Here is a 26,894-nt window from a genome sequence, read left to right on the forward strand (position 1 = left end):
ACCGGTGGCATTTCACATTTGTACCGTGATGCAGCAGCAGGAGTTAGATGCTGAATTAAATAAGATGTTTCTCTTATTAATATTAAATCAAGACATGTTCCAAAAGCATTCCTATTTTTGGACTGAAGTTGTCAGGAACTGATACTTTGAATCTGACCATTTTACATAAGTGGACTCAAATTGATTCATCAGCCACGTTGATGTCGGTTTAATAGGTTAGAACACTTTTGATTCTGTAAAGGGAGTATGACATATGTGAACAGAAATGTTCGTATAGAAATGCCAAATGTGTTGCAGTGCAATCATAAAGTATTCACATTTTTTCAACTTTCAAGAAATCCTGCGACATTCGACACTGAATTCCCTTAAGTGCCAAGCAAGCAAAAAACTAGATTTATTCTGCAAATGTATTAAAACTATGTTCTTGCACCCTTTAAGTCCCTCTGTGTGGACATGATTTGGAAAGACACCTCATGCTATTTGACATTTATATTAGTTGAGTATACAGTTCTGGGGTTGCATTTGTGAGTATCTCATTTTACTAGGAGTCCTCCAGATGTTGGGCAGTATGAATGCATGTGTGAAAACACTTGTACGTGCCTTTCATGTGTCCAGAGGGAGCCATCTGTAGTCTGAGAAACGTCCTCAAGTAATGTCACTTGAGTCCGCGTTGGTTGGATCTGAATACTACAAGATATCAGGGGGTTGAAAGTAAAGATATCAGGGGGTGTGGACTTACCGGACCTCTTTAACCCCTCTCATCTCCGCTGCAGGCTGCGGGATACATCAGCTGCTACAAGCAGCCGTGGGAGCAGTCGGCCTTCAAGGCTTTCTGCCAGAAGAGGCTTTAAGAAATCAGGTGAGGTAGAATCAAGAGCTAGAACGTCCACATGTAAAGAGTCAAACAGGAGACTTTGTTTAGATTTAGGCAACAAAACTACCTAGTTAGGTATTCATGTCAGCAGAGAGCCCTGAAGGCTAAATTGCACCTCTTAAAAACACACCTCTGAAATTTCCCTACCCAACTATGGTCAAGTAGCATTGTGGGTAATGTAGGCACAAGAAAAAAAACAACTTGACTGGAGAAAGTTTTGATTACTTGACAAAAAAAAAAGAAAAGAAGCACTATAGGTCCATATGGCAAACGTTGACATTACCCCAAATAGTTCAGTACTGAGGGTCATTTCAGTCCTTTGGTACAGATAATACATGACAGTTTGCAATGTGAACGCAAACAAAACCAAATAACATAGATGTAGTGTTGGGGGGGGGGGGGATTAAAATAACAGATGAGGAAAAATAAAGAGTGATACGGTTTTAGGGTGTCTGCTGAACAGTTTAACAAGCATTGTTAAGAGTAAACATGCAATACACACAGAACTGTTTCAAGTGTTAACTCCTGCGAAATCACGGCTGCTTCTTTGTGCTTAACCACGACCTTGCAGTATCTGTTGTGCTTCAACCATTTCCTCCAGTTAAACGCATGTTGACACATGTAATGGGTGGAGGGCTGAGCAATCACAGAGCAGTACTGTGCCAAAATGCCCTCAGTATATGACTGGTGTCACCTGTACCTGACACATCACTCCCTCACCAACACGTTCAATGGCAGCCTATAAAATGGAGAGAGCAGTATGCAGTTTATTTTAAAGGCCAATAATGTCCTAAAATATAACTATATAAATATGCTTTAAGCCTTGACTACATGATACACTGACATGTGGATGAAAACTGACCTGGTCGACTAATGTAGCTCTACAAAGAAGAAATTAGATGTCAAGGGCCCCACGTCCCAGCACCTTTCACTCCACATGGCTTTTGTAATAAGAAAGTCCCTACTGTGAATAAAGCAGTTTTAGAGGTGCAACAGGAAATAACAGAGCTGGGAGATAAGACTTTTACAGTGGAAGACGAGACGGCACATTCAGCAACACCACGCGTGTGCTGACAGTCCCATGATTCAATTTCCATTAGTACTGCCAGAGAGATTTCTTGTGAACTTTAGGGAATTGCAAGACATCATGCCCAATAAACTGTGATGTAAGGCACCTTTTTACAAGTGCTACTGGTCACACATTTTCAAATAAAGTGTCTGACTCATGACTACACACAGTATAGTAAGTCCCAAACTGCACATTAGTAACCACTTGCCAGCTGACATTTACAGCACCAGTCTTGAGTCATTAAATATGAAGACATGAACATTTGAGAAAGAGAGAAAATATAAAACAATATAAAAAACAGACCTGATTATTTTCTTTTTTAAACCTAGGAAGTAACAGTCTTTTGGTTTCAAATGAACCACACCTTTTGCATATGAGCAGGCTCAGAAAAAAAATTATAAAAATTGAAAACAGCAAAAGTTCGACTTAGGTCACATAAATAAACATATAAAAAGCAAATCATCTCTGTGGTATGATACAGGTCACAGCATCAATCATTTGGAGTTGGTAGGTAGGGAGGTCATTATTACAGATAAAATGTGACTCCCTGCAACAGTACATTTAGAATATGTTGGGCCAATTCTCAGGATGTTCCACGAATAAATAAACCAGGCAGACTGATCAAAAGTTCTTGAAGATCTCTAAGTCCTTCTGAGGCACAGGAGGGTCTTTCTTCCAGTCGTCCTCTGGGTAAACGTCAAAGTTGGAGGTGTCACCCTCGTGGGAAACTTTAGGCACTATAGGAGGCTGAGGACACAGTACAACAGTACAAGTTCAAGTGCTGGCCTGAAATAATTGCTGTAATGACGGTTGTTAAGCCAATCAATAGTATAGACAAATCACATTTGGTCTCATAACAAGGTACGACATCTTATGTTTCTATTTTTTGGGAAAAACTAACCCAAAAAACACTCTTGGAAGGTAAAAAGACCAGCGTTAAGAAGCAAACCCGAGGGTACTAATTCTAAAGCAAATACAAAAGATGCTGGAAGATGTTAAAAATGAGGCCTATGTGTGAAGCTCTTAGAATTATAACAATCCCCTGTACACGTATTTAAGATACAAATAAAGTTCTCTGCTTTGTGTGATAATCTATGTCTGATATGGTTTTCTTTACTCCTGCTTTATAGAAAATATGGCATTTTAGAAAATGTAACCATCTTGTAATGGTTCTATCCTGTGAATCCTGTAACCCTAACCCTACTATTAAGAGATTTTTTGGAATGAAAAGCAAGAATTACTAACATCCATCACACTAACAGACTGATCTACTGAATCCTCATGATAGATATTATAAGATAAGATATTAACACTTATTATTAAGTCTCACCTTCAGTTTCCTTAGAGGAACTGCCTCCCAGTCAATTGTTTTGAACCAGCGGTGCTTCTTCACATCATCTGCTCCATTCTGAAAGAGAAAACATGGCGTCATGACTCTGACCCGGTTGTGAACTCTTGAGACTTTAAAGATTTCTGTTTGGATCTTATGGACTTTTATCAGGACTGACATATCTTATTGTTCCTGGAATCTGCTGGAGCCCCTCTAACAGTTTGGGGGTTAAAGCCCTGAGTTCTCCAATTACCTCCTTACCTTTGTCTCCTTCTTGTTGACCAAGATAGTGTCAGGTTGGTTAGCCATCACTATTTTATCCATCTGGGAGTCCCACAGAATCTTAGCTTGGTCATGCTCAACCACCTTTGGAGGTGCCTTCCATTTTGACGAGAAATCGCATTCACGAGACAAAGAATGTGCTTTGTGAGGTCAGAGTTACCTTGACCACCAAATTCTATTCAGATCATCCTAAGTCTAAGTAAATGTTTGTACCACATGTAATATTTCCTTTGTGGATTCGTGATATATTGACTTCAATGCAAGGGCATGTGACCTTGACCTTTTCGCCTTTGACCACCAACATCTAATCAGTTCAGTTCTTTGAGTCCAAGTGAATGTTTGTGCCAAATGTGAAAGGATTCCCTCAAGGCATTCTTGAGATATTACGTTCACAGGAATGGGACGGACGGACTACCCGGAAACATTATGGCTCCGGCCACTGGCTGTCACTGGCGCGGAGGCATAAAATACACCGTTTTCCACTCTGTCTTTATTACAAAATATTACTGAAGAAATAACTGAAGCTGTGTAAGGGACTTTGGTCAAATCCTTTTCTTCCACATTCCAAAGCTTTTGTGTTTGGGTAACTTCCGCTGGTGCATTCTTGCTGTTGCAGAGAAAGTCAAACAAAACGATTTCGTCTTTCAATATCCCTGTCGAGATTCATTCACTCTTGAAAAGCTATTGACCAGTTTTCTGAGGGAGCCTCAGAGACTTTGAAGCAGCAAGTGGAACTCTGACAGTCAGGGTGAGTTTGAGGTTAATCAGGCGTGGGTAAAAAAATAGTGTTGCTTTCTTCAATCTTATCAACGATTGTCGAGTTAACAAAGTCTGAATATTTTGTTGAGAGAACCAAGAGGGAATCAGATCAGAACTAGTGCTAGAGCTTTCCATTGGTGTTTGTATCCTCAGACTAAGAGCAGAGCAAAACAGTGTGAAGTGTGAAGGTCCACCGTTATCCTGTTTGGCTGTGCCTTCTTTAAGTTTACTAACTTGTGTGGTACATCTGTTTTTTTATTTACCTCAAAGACGGGATACCTATTTAACTCAGTGAGGCTACGTTTGATTTCCTGATTAAATCTCCCTTAAGTGTGCCCCTTAACTCTCATAATTTCCACATAAGAAAAGAGGAATGGATAAAAATGTTAGTACAAAGGCCTCAGTGTCCCTGGCTTTTACCTCTTAGTCTACTCACTGGTTGTCCTACCTGACTGGGGAGGTTGTTGCAGCTCTGTACAGCCTGAGAGCACGACTGCAGGCAATCGAGCTCCAGGCGTCACGTGACTCGTTTTGTTTACACCGCCATGTTGGCAGGAAAAGCCTGAGTCAAAATGAATGGTGCCAGCGTTGATTCCAAGCTGTCAGAGTTCACTGTGCACTTTAGTTCCACGGATATTAAACAATATATTGCGAAACTTGATCGATCAAGCTTTTCACTAGTATTGAAACAGCCGCAACTGACAATGTTCCTGACCTGCAGTATCCAGACATCTAGAACTACCTGATTAACTTCCCATCGTGCTACTCTGAATTCTTACAAAAGCCTGGAGGTGTAAAAATAGACAAAATCTTGATTCGTGATGAATATTCAGCTGTGGAGTCTACCGGCTAAAGATAGCTTCGTCATCACTGGAAGGGTAAGTGTCACTACATCATAGTTATCGTTAGCATAAGCATTGGACAGTGTAATGTAACTGGGTTTGCTAACTTGTATGTTAACTAGTCTGTAGCTTCGATTTACCAAGAGTCAACTACATTAGCACTATGTGAATAAGTTTCAATAGCACCACCTCATACATGAAATGATACGTATATGATAAACAGCGGTTTTCACTGCCATGTGCCATGCAATTTGTATTACAGGTGAATCATTCCCAAAGACTGAATGATCCTCAGTTGAAGCTATGGGTGGTGGTCAGGAATGATGGGGTTGTGAGTCTCCTGAGGTCAAATTTTGAAGGGTTTGCAGATGCAGTATATCTCTGTGGGCTTATGTAACTTTGTGTTGCTGAGCATTGTAAGAGAGTAAGGATGCTACTCTCATTAGGGAATAATAATATTTAGATTACAAGTCAAACATATTATAAATATCAGCATCCACAGTCTGACAATATAATTTCGCTTCATTTATGACTAACTGGAACCACTTGGAGCTTCAGCCACACTGTTGACCCCGTTATGTCCTGATCTGGTCGTCTGCCGACGTCAGACTACCTACGAAATATGGCTAGCTGCCACGTGGCTCAAGGAGACAGAAAGTCTAACCTACTCACCTTCATGTTGCCTAGCCGTCTGGCTCTATCGATGACCAGAAATTTCTTGATGAGGTCTCTGGGGGGGTGGGAGAGAAGCAGTCAGTGAATCCACAGCTGTACAATAGATCTTTGAAAAGTGTTCTCCCTCCCTCTCTGTCAAAAGGAAATCTGCCAGAGGGTTGCACCCATGGGGAAATATTTGTATGTATGTCTTTTAATGGTTTTCATTAAGAAAGACAAATAGGAGAAGGGAGGGGGATCTTTTTTACATAAAAATTCATTTTCAGTTACTGTAACATTAAATCATGGCATGCTTAGGTTCAAGGTTTCTTTATTATTACCCGAAGCTAAATTTGTTATGCAGACAGGGTACAGCAATCCAAAGTTAAAAACAGAAAACAAAAGACAGAGCACGAGTTAAAAAGAGGACATCACACCTTATCAACTCATAAAGCATCAAAACAAACACTCTCAAACAGACCTCAACACAATACAGCAGGGAGCAATGGAACCTAACACAGCCATGACAGAGTGCTTTACCACGCCCATATGCACCCGCTCCTCCTACAGGAGCCTGAAGTGGTCAATGTGCTCAGGGTGAGGTGCATCCCTTGTCTCAATTTTGTTCAGCAGCGCAAAAGCTGCAGGTACAAAGTTACCTCTGTTGAGCTTGGTTGTGCTCTTCCATTGACACGTCTCTCTCCTCAACAAGACGTTCCCGTCCAGAGCTGCAGCTCACAGGATGGATCCATTTGGAGTAAAAGCTTGTGATGTATATGTGAAGGTCCCAGGGGATGAGCACTTGTACAAACACTCAAACCAGCATGTTTCAACCACATTTCTCCTCTCCTCTGATGTTTAATGTGAACATTACCTGTAAGACACTGCTGCCACACAACTGGCTGATTGGAAAATGCACATGCAAAATGTTACTCTGATGAATGTAATATGTAAATGTAGCATTTAAATACCTCTGTAGAATTTTATTTCTAATATGACTGATGATTGGTGTTCACTGCTCTGACCACTTAACTAACAGCTAATTTTATGACTAATGCATTACAAGACTTTTATGGTGGGGTCACCCTGGGACACTTCTCCAGTGCTCGGCAGCCGCTGCTGCTGGAGACACTGCCTGCAGTCTTCAGCAAGGCATTTCACTTCTTGATGGATGGAAGAGTGTGACGTGGAACTGCGTAACATTAATGCAAATGGTGAAATATATAAAAAATCCGTCATCTTGCTGGACACAAAATGGATGGCTTAACAGTGAAGCTCTGGATTCACTGAATTATCAGGGGAAGCAGTGTGTCTGGCCTCTCCGGGGACACCGTATACTCTGTCATGACTGAGAGGAAATTCACTCACTCAATTTTTTTTAAGCGGGCCATTAAATTCCCACTTTTTCCTAATTGAGGAGACACCTTTTGTCTCCAATAGGACAAGCTGTGCCCAACTAACTGGCCTTTAGTCTGAAAATTCCAGCACCGTCCAGCTGGACTAATGGTTGGTGAGAATAGTGGGAGTATAGCATTTATTGTCTCAAAATTGGTGCACATAAAAACCTCGCCCACGCATATGATAAGAATGCACAGAACAGTATCAGTGAGCACAAAGCCATACTTGCAAGTAGGGCTGCAACTAACGACTACTTCCGTACCGTGCTGCGAACGGATCGGGTCCAGTCTACATCCAGGGCATGGTCAAACCTTACACCCCAGCCCGTCCACTCTGCATCTGCCAATCGGCTTGTTGCTCCCTCACTGCGAGCGAAACACTCAACAAATTCACGACTGTTTGCTGTCCTGGCTCCTAAATGGTGGAATGAGCTCCCCAAATGACATCAGGACAGTAGAAAGTCTGCACATCTTCCGCCGCAAACTAAAAACACATCTCTTCCGACTATACCTTGAATAAAAAAAGTTTAAACCAAAACTGTTGTAGCACTTAAATGGCACTTACTTATAGCACTCTGTAGTTTGGCTTTCTTGAAGAAAATTGTGCTTTCTTGATTCTTGTTGTTCTGGGTTTGTACCCTCATGGTTGAATGCACTTATTGTAAGTCGCTTCGGATAAAAGCGTCAGCTAAATGAAATGTAATAATTCCCCCAGCTGCAAAACCAGAGTCATACTTGAATTCCATGCTTTGAACCACAGTGTTTAAAGACACATACATGCAAGGACATAAAGGACATATATATGAAAATAGACATATTGATGTCCAGCACTTACTTGACATAGAAATCCAGATGGCGCGGAAATTCCAGTTTTCCAGCCAGAATTTTCTGGTAGATTCCAAATGGGTTGTCATCAAAGAAGGGTGGGTACCTGTGGAGAGAAATAAATGTCGTCTCAAGCCAGTCCCAATGAAGCTGCACACCCACAGTGTGCAGACTTAATTTATACTCAGCATGATGCAAGCAAACAGGAAAGGCAGGTAAGCGCTTCCACACACTGAACTGTAAAAGTCTGAACAAAATGGAGGGTGAACATGTGGTGAGGTCAACATTTGAAGTGGGGTGTTATAAAAACTTTCAGCTGTGGACAGAGCAGCCTTTGTTTACAGCTATTTTGACAAATTGTATGCGTGTGTGTGTGTGTGTGTGTGTTTCTACCACCCACAGACCCTCTGCTGCTACACTCCACTGAGTGCTCTCCCAGCTCTCCTGTTCTTCCCTCTGCTTTGGCCTGGACAAGTCATTACCCACAAATTACATAATGGGACCAGCCACTAAACACATTACGCACAGAACAGACAGGCCCATAATCGCACCAGTTTGTCATACGCTGCTTGCCTTCCTAGTAAAAAGCTCCGTAGTCAGTAGACTGTGGATGGGGGGTGTCTGGGAGCTGGCTTTTCACCACAGACTGCCCTCATGTAGGTTTTTTTTTTTCTTTTTTCAAAACGGATGCTGTCATAGCTGAAGAATCTGGGTCATTCGTGCAAAATGGGGGGGAAGACAAAAACATATGACCATTTGTTGACTTTAACTGACGGTCCATGAAAGAATAGAAAGTATTACGTGACAAACACTGACACTAAACAATCATAGGAGTACTTTATGGTGGAATGTGTTCATGATTCATCATAATTTGTTATCATCTGGATAGCTGGATAGGAAAAAGAATTTTATGGGATATTAAAACTCTCTCTGCCTTCAGTACAAACTGCGTCCATTGAAAAAAACCCTCCATAGGCCGAGCCACCGTGCGCAATGTCCGGCTAGACGCACACGTAGTGAGCGAGCGCTCCTCTCCACTCCACTCGCTCCGGACAGAGAGCCAGGTGGCATTTACGGCCTCCACTAACTTAGCCACGGTGCGCAATGCCCCGCTAGACGCACATGGAGCGAGCAGCCCTCCTCACCTGTCGAGTATTTGGTGTTATTAAAATATGTTTCCAGCGTTCTAGAGATCCCAGTGCCTCGGCAGCCAAGAAAGGATGCCAAACATCTGGCTCTGGCACATACATAAAAAAAGAATGAAACCTACCTAAATATGTTTTCTTTTTGCACTTTATCCAATATCCTGTCTATCATGTTTAATAAATGTTGACCCTGTTTGGCCCTCGACGTAGTCTCAGTTTTTAATTTTGCTCCTCTCTGTGATTTTGGAGACCGGAAAGTGGCGATGCAGAAGTGAGGTGGTGATCTGAAGCCAGAATATTGATCCACTTCATCATTGACATTAAAATCAACAGCTTCAGTTGTGCTCGCGCGACATATCTGCTCCACGCAAACCTTTTAATTGCTAAATATTTAAAACATCTTACAGCAAATTACGTTCAGATTCCATTAAACAGCAGAGTTACAGAGCCGAGTCATTAATAGTTTTTAATACCATCTTCTAATACTGTGAGGGCACCATCAAATCGCTGCAGTGAACGTGACTGTGCCATCTGGCGCTCAGAGCGCACAGAGCGAACTGGAGATAAAATAAAGAAAAACTATTCACTTTCCAAATAATATCCCAGAGTGGCGCTTTCAAGTATTAGGCCATTCTACCTTCTGTACTAAACTTAACTATACTTGTCTATTTATTTATGTATTTAATTATGATGATGTGTAACCTAAAAGAATGCAGAACTCTTACTTTACTGCCCCTCCCTGGACATGTCTGGTAATTTGCTGAAGGCAGGACAAGGGTCCACTCTCTGCTAGTACTGCAACACTTCAAAACCTGCCCTTAAAGGTCACAGCACCACAAATAATTCAGAGCCACAGTTTCCCCTACCATAGTATAAAGAAGATGGATGTCAGGCTGATGGTAGGCTGGGCTCGCACACAGGTGACCTTTAAGCAGTACTGGAGAAAGCTGCTCCATATTCAAGCGTTAAAGCAATAATGTTTGACCAAAGGCTACATGATGGATGGCAGACATTTGTTTGATTAAATTTTATAGCTGAATTCCTCAACCCTGGATGTCTACAAGAAAACCGTAACATTTTAATTAAAAAAATGTGAATTTCTAGCTAAGCTATTACTGAATGGTTCCAGGAATCACCCGAGATAACCTGTTCTACGAAGCTGGTTATCAACTGTCGTCATTAATTACACGAACCATCGAACCACATTAAGTCCATCAGATGACCTTTCACAAAGAGAAATGTAAATGACGATCACATAACTTGTTGAAATCAAACTGTGGAAATGTTTTTTTATTGACTTTTTCGATATTGCTTTTGTTCAGTTTATTACTGACTATTTGTCTTTTTTGTCTAATCATGAAAAAAATGCATGTATGTGACGCAGATAAAAAAAAGTGAAGTAATGTCTCGGAGATAAGTGGTTTATGTGTGATGAATGGAATTGTTCATTTATAATCATGGGAATTATTGACCAGTGTGTCAGTCATTTTTCTTAGTAAGTTCAACATCATTGTTTCCAGCAGCAGCGGCAAAACACCATTTTTTTATTCTTATGTATGAAAAGAGTCAATATAAAAACAAAACTGGTGAATTTTGCCAAGGGATAGAATACAATCTGCAGCCAGGGCAATGCTATTGTACTGGCACGATTAATTGATTTCAGAATATCACTTGTTGTGTCCCTATAACAAAGTATCAATCAAAGTCAATCTCAACCTTCAGGCTTTTTCTCTTCGACACCAACGAGGCACAGACATTATTCACTGCGGATGACGGAGAACATTAGAATAAACTCGAGTGCTTTCTCAAGGGGATCAACGTCATTGTTCTCCATCCATAACAATGAATCCCATTCACGGATTAATTTGTCGCAGCTCTGCAGTATCCTATAAGCATGCAATGAATAGATTTACCACACTGATACAATAACAGTGACTCTATTAATAGATAATTCCTCCATTCCACTACAGACTCCTCCCCTGTTCTACTCTTTATAGGATAAGATAGGATAAGAAGTCCTTTATTAGTCCCACAATGGGGAATTTGGCGGTATTACAGCAGCAAGAGTCAAACAAATATCAGCAAGTAATAAGTAACATGCAATACTTATGTGTAAGGAATATAAAAAAAAAAAAGAAATATAAAAATATGAATGTAATTAAACTAGTATACAGTGTAAAGACAGGATATAAATATATGCAGTATGAGAATAATCTGACTTACTCTTACAAGGCTGGTACGTTGAATTGCATCACTATAGTTTATCTGCTATTGTATCCACTAGCCCGTGTCTTCTAGTGTTAATTTTCATTCGTCAACAACTTTTTACATGAAAAGAGAATAGCAGATTTACATCTGGAAAAATGCAAAATCATAGCAAAAATGTAAAAATAAAATGTTGCAAATTCATATCTTGGGGTTTCCTCATTTCAATTCTAACTGCGGGAAATAAAGGGTCAATGAAAACCTGGTCTGCATCCTCTTTGTCAGACAAAACAAAGCTATCAGGGGGAGATCCGTCTACTTTAGGTAGCTGTATTGTGTGACTGCCACATTAATTCCCAGTGTTACATGCAATAATGATGCAAAACAACAATGAAATAATCCAAAGCATATAAAATACATTTAATATACCTACCTTGCAAATTCCATTTTGTGGCATGTATTCTATTGTGACTTTACACTTTAAAAGTCACCTTCTTTTTCGTGAATAAAAGGTCGTTGATATTACTACACAAATATTATTTACAGAATTATCTTGTATAAAATGTATTTCAACCACACACATCAATTTAAATGTTAATGTACAACATATTATAAACACTTACTGTATAACACAATATAGTGCAACACAATAACGGTCTAAAATGAACAGGGTTCTGCCTCCTTAAACAACTGATCATTACAACTGGAGGATTTACTCCAGGGAAGTTGTTCAGGGTTCTGAGTTAGATATGATTGGATTTTCTCATGTTATTCCCCCTTTTCAGATTTAATTGTTACAATCTGTGTGTCACTCGTGTGTTTATGTGTGTGTGGTTAAAAAAAATCTGGACGCACTTCTCTGATCTCTCAGACAGGGCTCACTTCTCAGAGACAGCAGCAACTTCCAGTCTGTCACCCTTCACGTTACCACATCCTTTAAAATAAATGGTCAACCACCTCAAAGCCTTCCTGCACTCGTCAGTGTTTGTTGCTGGCTCTGCTGCTGTGGTGGAGGAGAGCGCCCCCCGATGTTTCAAATGGGTGGAGTCTGGTGTATGCTGCAACATCCCTAAGCACTTACCCAGCCAGCATTTCAAAGATGAGGATGCCCAGAGCCCACCAGTCCACTGCTCGGCCATGACCCTTGCTTTGGATGACTTCAGGGGCCAGGTACTCAGGAGTTCCACACAGAGTCCAGGTCCTGATCAGACAGAAGCAGATGACTTTGAAATGTGTGTTTCAAAGTGTCTTTGTTGAAATAAAGTAAAGTTTTATTCTGTGAGCATCATTCCATTTTATTTCCAGGAGTCTTTGTCAGATTTTTGGAAGCCCAATGCCTAAGGTTATGCATTACTGAGTATTTTGAATGATTTGTGATTGATGAATCAGCAGGTGTATACAAATTGACAGACTGTATCAAGGATCTACACTACTGATTATTTTCTTTACTAATTAAGCTGCAATTTCTTTTCTTAATAAAAAAATTCACAAATTCAATAGTTTGATACGATGAAAGTTTTTTTTAAAGATTTCGGAAATTATCACAAATGTGGGTGATTTATTTCTCATCAGCTTAAGTGCTCAAATAGTATATACAGTAAGTAAATGTTTGGTGCGTCAATGTATCTTATATATATACTTTCTGTTGTGTTCAAGATTCTAACAATTACATACAATTATAACTGCCAGGAACAATGTGGCAACTTTCCTAAAATGATTCTTAAAGGTAGGCTGCCAACATTAATACGTTTAGACCTGTCCCTATGTAAAAACATAAGCATCCTCCACATTGTTGTGAGTGTGATGTGGCCACTACTGTTTCACAGGTGATAAGTGATCTCTGTTTGCTCGGCATACATCTGCACATTCTATACTGTGTGTAAGAAGAGAGGCTCTTATTGCATGGGTAATACAACACACTTAGGCAAAGTGATCTGCCTGTGACATCCGACCTGGTTTTGTTATCTTCTATAGTACGGTGAGGATACAAGACCGGGCTGTGGATGCAGCAACAGTAATGGATTTGGAAGAGTCAGTCACTACTTGCTGGGCAGCCACGGGATGAACGTTTAATTAGGGCCCGAGCCCAGATACAAGTGTTGGAAGACAAGTGAAGAATGACTGGTGGAGTCTAAAGCAGATTCCGTCTCTGGCTTGTGGCCGACAGAGCAGCTGATTGACACTTTGCATGTGTAACAAATGTGCACACTGCTCTCTCTCTCAAAGACACTTGTCCTCTGATGAAGAGCACTTGGCCCAGCGCCAGCCTTTCATTGCCTGTCACTGATATCACCTGGGTAATGACCTCTTTCGGCCAGTTGCTATGGCAACGGTGATTTGTATGGAAATGATGTTGGTCCTGGTGTAGAATTAGGAGGCTGTTGCTGTCGGGGGAATAAAGCCTGGGTACTAGATAGGCAGAGGCAAGGCCATGGAGGAAATAATGTGTTGTTGTTGTGCGATATCATACATGGCTTCATGTTTACATGTGTCGATGAGTGTGTTTGCCAGCAGGGGACACTGTGGTAGCATTGGGAGGGCCGAGTTTTGATGACACCCCATCACACCCTGAGCATAGAAAGTACAAGAGAACTGGCAGCAGTGAGGTTACTGTATTCCTATCCCAGGCAATTCTGCTACCCTCCATTTATATAAGTGGGTCACTTGTACATTAGACATGTATCTACTCCCCATCTGTTTTGCTCTCTCAGTCTGGGTGACAATGTAATCTTACTCCATTATGTTTACATGGCAGCGTAGGTCAACGCAGCGCTGGGTGAAACACTGGGGAGAGACGATGCAGTGATGAGAATGTAGGATAGATGGAAAGGTGTCTCTTGTACTCTACAGTGTGTCTTTTTCAATTTTGCAATGGTCACCAAGAGGCCTCACCCGCTGTGTATCTAATTCAGAGTAAATGACATCAGCCATTGTTGCGTGGAGTTGAGAGGATTCCCTCAAATTCCCAGAGGATAATATGAGCTTTTCAAGGACACTGAACACATGCACAAAAGATGGATAAACGAGGATGGGTCCTCCTCATTTCTCTACTGTTAAACACTCCTAGCTTCACAGTAGTAAAATGTGAAGATTAACTGTGTCCTGAGCTGCCGGGACAAATTAAACAAGTATTAAGTGAAGACACCAGATCCAGCGAATACACTGCTCAAAAAAATAAGGGAAGACTTAAATCACACATCAGATCTTGATGAAAGAATTATTCAAGTGAAAAATCTTAACTGATGTACATTGTATAATTTGTTGAGAACAAAATTACATAACAATGGTCAATGTAAAGCAAAATCATCAACCCATTGAGGGCTGGATTCAAAACCCCACCAAAAATCTAATGAACATTTGAAATCACAGGCTTATCCAACTTGCTTGAATTTCATCACAGCAACTCATAATGTGACTCAGTAGTGTGTGTGGCCTTCGTCTGTGTGTATTCCCCCCCCGACAACATCTGGGCATCCTCCTAATGAGTCGGCGGATGGTGTCCGGGGGGGGTTCTCCTTCCACACATGGATCAGTCTGTGGCACCACTTGGCCGCATCGGACACACCGATACATAGGGGCTCAACTGGATTAAGGTCAGGGAAATGTAAGGGCCAGTCAATGGCATCCATGCCTTGGTCATCCAGGAACTGACTACACACTGTAGCCACATGAGGCTGGGCATTAGCTACAGAGCTAAAGATTTTTGTTGGACGAAAAGTCCTCAATAGGATCAGAATAGAAAGCTTCCAAAATCCTTTGGTTTGAGTTGTTTTTAAGGTCTTCTGTTGTTGATTCGTGTCAGTGGTGGTTTTACGGGTTGCATAACAGCATTACATACTTTTCTATTCAGCATTTAAGTGGTTTGTCTCTCTGTTAAAAATATATCTTCTTATAATATTCTTCTGTCCAGGGAACGTGATGTTGATATTGCTTTATCTGTTTCTCAATAGGTAATAATTTGCTTTTACATTGACCTTCCAGGTGAATTGTCCACAGCACCAACCAAGGAGACACCCTGCCCCACATTTTTAAGTTTGATTTAATAAATAAAATGAACCAACATTCCATTACTGTTCAGCCACAAAAATCAATTTCTGATGATATAAGTAATCAGAACATCTTTAAAGTTCAGAAAGAAATGCATTTGTATAGAAGAGCTGCATTTTTTCTTTTTCTCCTGTTTAACATCTCATGACCCCTCATATTTACCTGACTTCAAGGTTGAGAAACATATGACTGTGCCAGGGCTGTCAGAACTGATTTGGACAGAATTTAATCTCAAAAACTATTCACATCTTTTCAAGATGTGTCCTTTCGTTTTCATTTATAACAAGCGATGCCTCAAAGCAGTTTGTAGCTGCAATGAGACAGAGGGCCACATCACACTACTTCTACTAATCCATATATACCAGGATGGGTTCAATCTCATATTCAATTACCGGTACATATTGCACATAATCAATTCAGTATTTGAGATCAGAGCTACCACACACATGCCCAGTCAGAAACACAGCTGCTAATTGGTCGACATGTCAGGAACAAAGGCTCTGATTGGTTGACAGACTCAATCCAAGGCATTGTGGGATTGCTGGTTGACAGCTAACAACCATGGTAACAACAACAATAACTGTTTTCAACACAGAGAAATGGATAAATAATCACAGAAAACATCCAGTATTGGATTTTTCTCTAAACAGATAGTAAAGTTCAAGGTTGGATTAAAAACGTTCTGAAAGGGACACGATCACCACGGAGCCCTTATTAGAACCGCATAAAGCTACCGTTCTGTGCAAAACATCTTTCCCCCTAATGATGAAACTTTCCCATCTGCCCATCCACTACAAGCACACAAGCAGACAGACAGAGAGAGAAAGAGATGAAGACCATCATCATTTACCCCCGACCATCATCATTTACCCCCGAACCCCTACATTGAATGGAGCATACAACAACCAGCGGAGAAAGCAGAATCGCAATCTCAATTTCAACTTTACGACTTTCTTTACTGACTGAAGCTGAATTCAATGTAGCTTGCTACGCACAGCCTGTGAGGAAATGTACAGTATGAGATCAGATCAGTGTGTACTGACAGCTGCTTTGTCATTCACTTTCTACTGACAATCAATCAAGCATCAAACACTATGTGCTGAGAGCAGTGTATTCCCATCTGTCATTCAGCAGCAGCCACACGAAATGCTGACATAGTGGAAATAAACCGCAAAACCAGGATACTACATAGATCTTAAGTGCAGTTATCCAAAAAAGATGCCACTAAACACTTATAAAGTACTGGACTGTCTAAATCATCTACCATGTCCCAAACAAAGTCCCTTCAAACTCGTGCCTCATGTTGAAACGCTGCAGGCAATCAGGTGGGTCTCATGTTTGAATGAACCCTCAAATAACTCGTGCAGTGCCGGTTCTAAACCTGCCTGTTTGAACTGGGCTGCTTGCTTTGCCTGTGTTAATGTTCTGGAGCTACTTCAAAGTATAAATAAACTTTTACATTCAGCATGGGCCCTTCTCAGACAGAATTTATTTTTTGTGTAGAGAATGTATCCAACTGAAGTCCTGTCATGTCTCAATTGAAGATGAAGCCATAACAAATTTATGTAAAGGACATCTCACTCTGAACGACGAAAAGCTCTCACTTACATTTAGATAAGGCCAGAGGAGATGATGGCAAAGAGTATAGTTAGTAAACAAGCGGACGGGGGGGTTAACTTGTTGAACCTTGTTACAAGGGATGGATGAAGCATTGTTTAGCAGTAATGTCAAAAGAGCAAATATCTATGCCATCTAAATGTATTATAATAAGAAAGCATTTCAGAAGAATCATAAATCACATGCACAATGAATCCAGTAATAACATGTTGCTATTACAAACTCAAATAAAAATTCAGCTTATGAATAAAAACAAATCACAGAAACAGGTCACAATCGGGTCTCTCATTGTGCATTTTAGAGATGAAACAGTGTGACAATTTTCACGCATCACCATTATAGTGAACAGAATTATCGCGGTTATCAGTATTATAGCATTATAGTTCAAATGTGCTGTAAATGTTAAGGTTAAAAGGACTTGGTATTTCCCTGTGGTCATTTCGAACTCTTGACGTCAGCAGTTGGATTAGAGTGGTGAAAAGGGGAGGTATGTCATCAGGTGGGCACCCTCCTTCATAGATTGCCCTCCTGTCTTCATCCTGCAGCCCAATTGTTGTCTTTCCTTTTGAGCCAAAGCCAATTGCTGCTTTTTTCCCGCTGCATTTGACAAGGATCGGATTGCTTGATAAAAGGGAGCGACCCCTCACCCCCATCAGAAGTCCAAGCCAATGTGCGCTGATCATTTTTTCCAGCTTTTCCACTTTGTTGATGGGAATTTCATACAGTTAATGGCCACATGAGTTTAGGGAAAATGCCAAACTGGTGGCACTACAGTTTGAGTTTTCCTCGCAGCAAGGTCTTGTTGATGCAAGTCATGTACGTGGGGGTATCCTTTTGAAATTGTTCAAACTGCTTGGTGTTCTTGAGATTTGCATTATACCATCTGCACAAGCTCTTTGCTTGCATTTCTGCAACAGCTGGGATAGGTGTTCCGTCAATATGAAATCTCCGACCTGTGACTTAATGCTTCTATACTTGCTGGGCTTGATCTTTATTCTTGCCCATGTGATGTTTTGATAAAGCTTTTTCAGAAGTCTCTCGGTGCAGGGGGACAGTTTTATGTCTTCCATATAGGCTGGAATTGGTGGATCAACTGACCAAACTGTAGTTGTTTGCCTCATGACCCATTTTGAGGCTCTGATAATAATAATAATAATAATAATAATAAGCTCCATTGCCATAGTTAAGGCCAATGAGGAGATGAAGCACCCCACCATGATGCCTACATCCAGTGGCTGCCAAGCTGTGGTGACGTCTGATGCGAGACAAAATTGCAGATCCTGGAAGTAGTGTTTTACCTGATTTGTTATTGTTGCCTTTTATTGTAGCCTGTCAGGTTGAATGTCTATGAAATGTTCTTCAACCTCTTCCTTTGACACTTTCAGGGATCCACTTTTCTCTTTTGTAAAAATAACGGGATCAAACTATGGAGTCCTGCATTACCGAGTCACGTAATTTGTGTGTGTGCCGTGCGGTGAGATCTTCTCAAGTTATTTGCATGTGCGCTGTGCGGTGAAATCTCCTCTTGTGAGTCTTGAATATTTTAGTTTATCAGCTATATTATTAGCTATATATTGCTTGTTGGTGTCTTTTTCCTTCTATAGTAACGATAATCGTGAAAACAGTGAAACCGTGATATTTCCTCTGACATTAATCAAGGCACCAAAATGTCATATCCTGACATCCCTATTCGCAGGTTGTGTTAACCCTTGTTTACGTGTGTTGCTCGAGCGAGTACACACAAGTGATCCTGCAGCACTGAATTGTGCGAGTAACGCAACTCCTACAATTACATTGCATTTAGTGTGAAAAGATTTGACTCACGACTGATGTGCCTGAGCTCAAAATAATAATCAGCATCATCTCCACGTCTTAAATTCAACTCTTTTACTTGATTAATTTACTGGTTTATATTCCTTTTTTATACCTCAACACCTAAACTCAATTCATTGTCAATTTGATCATTTTTAGGTTCATTTAGATTATTCTGTTACAGTGGTTGTCAAAATGGATAGTGATATTATTTCTATTACCTGTCAGAGAGCTTCTTTGCGAACCCGAAGTCAGTAAGGCGGATGTGCCCTTCGCTGTCCAGCAGGATGTTCTCAGGCTTCAGGTCACGGTAGACGATTTCTTTGGAGTGGAGGTACTCAATGGCACAAACTATCTCAGAAGTATAGAAAAGGCCTGTGTTGTTGCTGAAGCGCCCGCGGCTGCGTAAGTAGCTGAACAGTTCACCTCCTGGCACATAGTCCATCAGCATGTAGAGGAACCGCTCATCATGGTGAGTCCAGAACCTAAGAAACAACAGACAAGATATACAGGTGGAATAACATTAGTTGGTCTTAGGCTAAACATAAGGAAAAGTCTTCTTCAATCCACAGTTGTCCTACATGTCCATTGGTGGTTACAAGTGCTAAAGTACTGTCTGTTGAGTTGAGGAAATCAGATAAAATCAGAGGCTGTATCTTTTATCCCCCAGTGTGGTTTGGAGCAGTATGTAACAACTACTTCAGCTGTAAGGGCACTTCAGAGAAATAAAAACAAGAGAGCTCTGTCACTGATGAAGATGGAGGAGGCTCCAGTGTTTTCCATTAGTGCTGGCTGCTGGCCACAAAGACAATTACTGCTCCACTGCTATTTGTCTCCATACTTCCTTTTGCATTTTCTATTTTCTAAAGCAATTTCGCTGCTATCCGTTGTATTCCTTAACATATGGTACAGATATACAGTATTGGTGAATTATGCACCCAAGAACAAACATCAGAAAAATCATCATAGTTTAGTCTGTTTTATGATGTTGATGTGAAAACATGTTTTGTTATTTCTTTTTAATTGAAGAGCTCAATTATTAGTAGTATTAATTTATATTTGGACCATTAATTCTGTACTTTGTAGAAGTCACTTTGCTTGGTATTATAATGTTCTTGGGTTAGTTTTCACAAGCTACTTATATACACAAAGGGTAAGTTTGACTCATCACACAAAGTAATCTTTCTCCTCATGTCCTTTATAGGCAGGGTAGGTGATCTGGTTCAGAAGCATCATTGTGCCATCTCTTAAAATGCTTTTTACATATTTACAGTAACAAATAAATGAAAGTAACTGAAAAGCCGAAAGTAAAAAAAATCTGTCATGCGAGGAAGCTGGGAAAAACTCATTCAATCATTTTCATTTGTCAAAATGATGTGTATACAGTGTAAAACAAAAGGCACAACGTTAAAAAAAAGTAAACAGGGTTTTGAGTTATGGGATGACTATAAGGTGATTGTGATGCCACCAGCTACTGAGCTGAACTGGATGAATACTACAACATTAGAGAGCCGGAGGGATTCAACTTGTTTGGATCATGACTGGTGGCATAATTTGTGATTTACTGAAATAATCTGTTTGGACATTGTGTTAATATCTAATTGATATAGTATATCTCAATGTAATTAAGCTCAATCCATTAGAATTACTCAGAAGTATGGATCTGCCTTTATCATATATGTGTTGGGATTCCCAGCAGACAATGGACTTTGACCTTTTTCCTTGGAAAGGTTCACCCAATGGATTATACCCCAGGCCACGGGCCCCAGGGATTTGGTGAGTAAGACTGCCTGTGGACTCACAGTCGGATGAGGAAAGGGTGGTTGACCTCTGTCAGCACCTCCTTCTCATTGTGGACGTGCTGCTCCTGCTTCAGTCGGATCACGTCAGGGATCTTCATCTGCTTCAGGGCGTAGAAGGCCCTGCTCTTCTTGTCCTTGACCAGGAAGACTCGGCCAAACGTTCCTGTGCCTGAGAAAGGGAAGGAGGGAGGGGCATTAGCCACTGTGACAGGAACTCACAGCACCCTAACCCTAACCCTGCAAGCAAAAAATAAATGACTGAATTAAAGTTCTTCCAATTCTTACGCTGTTTCGAATTTGAATATCAGGGCTTCTAGACGCTTGGATGACACCACACAAGCAGTATGGAGGCATGTTGTGTTTTTTTCCTGTTGTTTATTACATCTGAAGAAGGAGTCAACAGTTAGTTAAATTGTGTTGGATTCGGTTGCAACCCTGCTTACCCCTGAGACTCCAAAAGTGTTTTGTGGACTCAAACACTTAACCCACCCCTTCATCAGCCTAGTGGTGAGAAGATAAATTAATTTAAATTTTTCGCGTCATGACAACACCCACTCTGAGTCAGACATGGAACTGTTGCAACTTCCTAAAGAAATGCTGACTGTCTGGTTCCTCCGCTTTACCTACAATGAACCTTCTCTGGAAATACACAACACAACTCATAGGTCCACTATGACTTTTCTTTCGAATTAACTCTCAGGTATCTAACCCCACTGCTTTTCAGAACAGCGCACTAAACTGCTGTAAAACGTCACCTTGTTCAACAACCCTGTCACGAAACAAGGACTACATTGAACACATAAAGGGTCGAAGAAAAAAACAAGAAGCTAATCTCTTTTTACACTTAATTATGTTACAGTAACAGATTCACACAAAACACACCACCAAATCCCAATGTTAGGTTTTCGGATTGGGATGTGGATGAAAAAATGTATTTGCTGTAAGAGGACTCCAGTTCGAGTTGACTTTGACTGATATTCTGCGGGTCATATAGGCACGTGACAGCAGCCAATGAATCATGTGGTGCAGAATTTGCCTCATGATTTCAATGACAATGAAACAACAGCGGACAGATAAAGAGCTTTAGCTGATTTGTTTTAGGTAGCAAATCCCTCTCATCAGTCAAAATGGCCCGGGCAAATTGGATTTATATATGGGGCTCATAAGACGGGAGCTTTCCCCCAACAGCACAGGATAAATGTGGTTCCCTGCTGCACACCTCCCTGGCAGACATTAAGTTCAGGCTTCGTTGCGCTGCATGTAACCTAATGCATACTATTGAGATGTCCTCCATAAGTACACAGCATGAGATGATAAATCACAATGTTAAATCTGGCTGCAAAATACAACTACTACTGTTCATGAAAAAGGTCTGAGGGATGCACTGTCATCACTCTAGTGCTTGCTATCATTTCAGCTATCACCATTTGGCCTTTAAGATCAGTATGTGCCACCATTACACTGTCAATAACACAGCACTACTCTACTAATGTAAAAGACTGAAAGGATGTATACTGTATCCTTAGATAACGTTATATCTGTACTGTTCACGCAGAGATTTTTTTTTGCTTTTTACAAAAATACATTGAATTAAAAGTTGGGAGATCACACTTATACTTTTGTACTAACTTTGATTTTGTTAAGTAGCACTAACATCAGGAGCAGTTAAGCTGCAAAACTGTTTTCAGATGACTTGCAGAACTCATTAAACCTTTATTACACATGTTCCTTTGGCATATCTGGGCCTCTGGTCACGTCTCAACAATGTCAGCGAGACACTATCGTTAAGATTAAAAGTATCCTTACCGAATCAGCATTAACAGTATTGTTGTCCTGTTTCCGTAATGTTAATGTTTAATATACAACACTGAATTACTATTTCTTATGGGATGGGCTATTTGTTGGGGTAATACATTAAATAATCCCAGTAAGAAAAAAACTAAAACACAGTATTTGATTACTGATTTGGACTTTCATTATCATGGCAATGGTCGAGGCCTCGAAAGCATTTGGTTCAGCATTGACTGGCCAGCAAGTGCTCATGAATGAATAACCAGGTCGCTTGTCTCTGGTGTTTCAGTTTCCTTAGAGAGGTGCCTGCAACTCAGATTCACTCAGCTCATCTCTATCTAGCACTGAAACCATATTTGGAGGGAATATCAAAATAAAGTATTAAAAAGGTTTCCAGAGCCAGAAACTGAGAGAAAATAATTCTCAGAAGATCCTAAGATAGGTTTAAAAGTCACACTAGGGCTGCAACAACTAATCTATTTATTGATTATAAATCGATTATGAATATTAGGTATGTTGTTATGGACATTACAGACTGTCTATGGGCACATTGTTAGCATTTGTAAAATGGCAGAGACAAACTCCTCTAACAGCAAAATGTGCAAAGCTGACCGCATGGCACGGCAGGACAAAGAGAAAACATGTTGAAGTCATTGTTCTTCCTCTTAATCTCTCAGTTTACTGGCAGATTGTAAACAACTTTAAGGTGCATAACACATATAAATAGATAAATAATAATAAAAATAATGATTTAAAAATTAAAATATATATACACGTTTTTTCTTTACTTTTTAATGTCAACACAAAAGGATCTCTGTACAAAGGTAGACCCACACATCTCATGACTTGCATAACACTGTCAATTAAGCTATTATGCGTGTGTATGATTTAAGTTGTAAATTAAAAAATAAAAGCAAGGAAACTGTATTCTAACACAGCAAATTTGCTTAAAAAACACGTAACAAAGGTCCTCCTAAGAATGTTTGTTATAACAAATTAAAATGCAAGTTACTGTATAACTAATACATTTTATAATTAATATTATCACTGACAATTTACACCATTTACAAGGCTTAAAAACACCTCAGTTTTTTCAGCTGTTATTTAAATTTATGTAATCCAATGAGTCAGCATCCCTCAAAAAATGTAAACAAAGAACAAATCAAACGAACAATTTGGGATTTTTCTGAAATTCTACCTGAACTGAATTCACAAAGAAGTATTGGCCTTCGGGCAAAAAGATTTTTGTATTTTTATCATAAATTTTGTGCAAACATGACATGTCATATTCAACAAATGTGTCTAACTTCAGAAGTGTGTAAATGACCTGCCAAAACATTATGAATGCTATCTGTACATTTTTGAGCAAATATGCATGAGGACGGCAAATTAGCATAATTAAAACCCATATATTATCAAATAAGGCTACACTTCCTGCCCCATGTGAGAAAGCATTGATTCAAACGTTCACTTCTTATAGTTAAAGTTTCGGTCTGTAGAATTTAGTGACATCTAGTGGTGAAGTTGAAAGTGAACCTGTGGTAGCTTTCAGTTGTCATAAAAACTCAAAAGGTGTTTAGTATGTCCAGACTGGACGGCTATAAAAAACATGGCAGCCTCCATAGAGAGGACCCGCTCCCGATCTAAATCTTACACACTGAACCTTTAAGGCGATATTTTTTTGTCTTAATAGCACAGCTTGCAACCTTGTTGAGAGCATTTCATTTTTCTGTTGTTTTTTAAAAATAACTAACCCGAACCCCCGATTGATGACTGAAAAAAGATAAGTCATAGTTATAAATTGTTGGTGTTTATTGTAGTCACTAGATTTAAGATTCCAGATTTTAGTGTTTCATACTCAATAACAGCGCAACCATTATCATTAATCATTCATTTGTTTGTCTCAGAGCCAACTCAACCATACAAAGTATGCTAATATTATGGACTTATTTTAGTTAGTAGACAGACATATTTCAGTACACTATCAAAACTATCCTAGCTTAGTTAACCTCATGAAAACAGACCTCCGACAGCTCCAAACTGGCTGTTGGAGATTGTAGATTGCATAATCATGTTTAAATAAATTTAAAATAAAAACCATGATAGCTAGAACAGTCATTGTTTTCGCACAGGAAAACTAAGGCGTCTGTTTTCTTCCTCAACATATTGCATGCTTGAGTAATCCGATGATGTAGGTGTGACTCAAACTTTTATTACGTGGATAAATCGCACAGTAATGACTAACTCCCTGAAGGGCAAGTCGGTGCCTGAACAAGGACTTTCTCACTAACAGGCTGGGGTCCACGCCTCTGACTTATGGAACATGACTTTCAGCTGTACTGAATAGTCATAGTCTTTCACTGAATTTGGGATGAGACCAGAATTATAGTTAGTTCTTCCTGAGGACGGTAAAAACTTTATGGGGGGGTTAGGATTATTGGAGAGTCAATCAGGCCAACAATGTGCTAAACCTCAGATTAAGACACGTGTGTTTGTGTATCTTTCCCCACAAGGATACCATCACTGCAATATTCTGAAACGACACAATTTACTAAACTGGCCTTATATTAATATAGTGTTGTCATATACCATCCCTTCGGTTCATACCCTGTTATACATGTATATATATATATATATTAGATTGAGAGTGAAAGAGAGAGAGAAAGAAAGAAAGAGCGATATATCTTTACAGATGGTGTTTGTCGAATGGAAGCAGTTTGAAAAGTGATATAAATATATATATATGAATATCTTTTCAGATGCTTTATTAGTCTGGTCATTGCCACGTATCCAGGTTCACTCCAACCTGCTAACATTTGCACGTGTTGTGAGTTGTAGCTCACCGACTGTGGCGACGGTCTCCAGGTCATCCAGGCTGTATGTCCGGTGATTGGGACCCGCGTCCCCGGGAGGACCGATGCTGCTGCTTTTGCTGTCTTTCAGGGGGGTGGTCTCACTGTTGGCTCCTGTCTTTGCTTTAGAGGACGCCATGCCTTACTGGAGGGGGTATCCGGGTTTATTAATAACATCCAACGGGGCGCACACAGGGTTTGTGTCAGGCATTTCCGGACGGAGGCAGAAATCAGTCCATCTTCTTTGTCCGGATCCGGCCGGCGGGGCAGGTAGGACAGCGGAGACAGAGGGACCGGGAAAGGACAGCTGATATTTGCCACACCAAGTTCAGAGGACTGACAACAAGAGGACCCGAAGCCGCCGACGTGACTCAAACAAAGAGGCTGGGGACAGGTGCTTCGGCATGTAGCGTTAGCAGCTAGCAACCCATGGGCAGCTAGTGGGGAAGTCGAGGTGCGAAAGCCGGGTCCACATGAAGCTCTCCTCGGGTGAAAGGAGGTTTTCAGAGACGCCCTAACGCCACGAATCCCGCGGGCTTCTCGCTCTCAACTTTTCGGGGTTTTCTCCATTATCTCCCCAGTTCCAACAACAGACCTCACCCAGCAGGCTCCTTCTGTCCACATCGACCAGGAAGAGAGACTCGGTTTTTCACGCGGTTTTCAAAATAAAACATCAGCCGGCGTGACTGAGGAAATCAGAGTCTCCGAGAGAGTGCCGCTGTGTCCATTCAGGACGAGCGTTTTCCACACGGAGATAAGTCAATGGTTTTATAATGAAAACAGTAACTGGACTCGCGATTTAGATTCATGTGTTGTGCGACAATGGTACACTTCCTGTATTTCCTTACTTGACTATTTGTGTCTTGACTCAGCTGGAAGACAGGCGCTGCATGTTGACAAAACGTGGCCAATGAGAGCCACGCCGTCCTGGGACATTAACCAATCATGTGTGCTGAAGGGCGTGACAACAGAGACAGGACCTTAACCGCCCCGACTCATTTCAAATTCACACTTTAAAACTGTGAAATTTCTACAATGTGGTATGAACCTGGTTATCTAAGTATAATTACTCCAATGTGTTGAAACTATCAAAAGAAAAAAAACTTGAATTAATACTCTACTAAATATATGCAATATGATATAAACTATATAATACTATACTACTGACTCAAATATTATTTCTTAAGCATTAATAGGTAAGGAGCATTTTACTCTTCTCTTTTGTCCCCACGGACACATGTAAAGCATCCTTGGGTCTCTTGAAAGGCGCTATCAAAATTCAAGCCATTATTATTATTACTATAAAGGTTGGCATCTATTTGGTATAACTAATAATACATTTTATTATGGATTAATCTAGTAATATTTTCTAAATTAGTTACTAAGTTGTTAGGTGGAAATGTATCTATAACTATATACTTTAATAATGGTTAATTTATCATCTATCTATCTATCTATCTATCTATCTATCTAGCCATCTATCTATCTAGCCATCTATCTATCTATCTATCTATCTATTTATTTATATAAATACCGATAAATACACACATACACACACACATATATATATATATATATATATATAGGAACA

At 40.3% G+C, this 26,894-nt stretch overlaps 1 protein-coding gene across 1 annotated transcript; it reads right to left on the minus strand.

The window, feature by feature from the left end:
• Positions 1 to 193: 193 nt before the first annotated feature.
• Positions 194 to 26,747, minus strand: prkx (protein kinase X-linked). Its single transcript, XM_035150112.2, has 8 exons — positions 25,295 to 26,747; positions 20,661 to 20,829; positions 19,080 to 19,343; positions 12,464 to 12,583; positions 8,043 to 8,138; positions 5,829 to 5,886; positions 3,274 to 3,351; positions 194 to 2,690 (listed from the first exon to the last, which is right to left on the minus strand). The coding sequence occupies exons 1-8, from the start codon at positions 25,440 to 25,442 to the stop codon at positions 2,565 to 2,567; spliced, it is 1,059 nt and encodes a 352-aa protein (XP_035006003.1). The 5' UTR covers positions 25,443 to 26,747; the 3' UTR covers positions 194 to 2,564.
• Between the last annotated feature and the right edge of the window lie 147 nt (positions 26,748 to 26,894).

This window comes from Hippoglossus stenolepis, chromosome 24, assembly GCF_022539355.2.
Source record: "Hippoglossus stenolepis isolate QCI-W04-F060 chromosome 24, HSTE1.2, whole genome shotgun sequence".
NCBI classification, from domain to species: Eukaryota; Metazoa; Chordata; class Actinopteri; order Pleuronectiformes; family Pleuronectidae; genus Hippoglossus; species Hippoglossus stenolepis.

What these genes read in the sequence shown, in the direction of transcription:
- prkx (XM_035150112.2), bottom strand. Translation starts at nt 25,442, where the DNA reads ATGGCGTCCTCTAAAGCAAAGACAGGAGCCAACAGTGAGACCACCCCC. An exon ending in GGAGACCGTCGCCACAGTCG is followed by an intron (nt 20,830 to 25,294) that starts GTGAGCTACAAC and finishes TCCCTTTCTCAG; the next exon opens with GCACAGGAACGTTTGGCCGA. An exon ending in GCAAAGAAGCTCTCTGACAG is followed by an intron (nt 12,584 to 19,079) that starts GTAATAGAAATA and finishes CTGTCTGATCAG; the next exon opens with GACCTGGACTCTGTGTGGAA.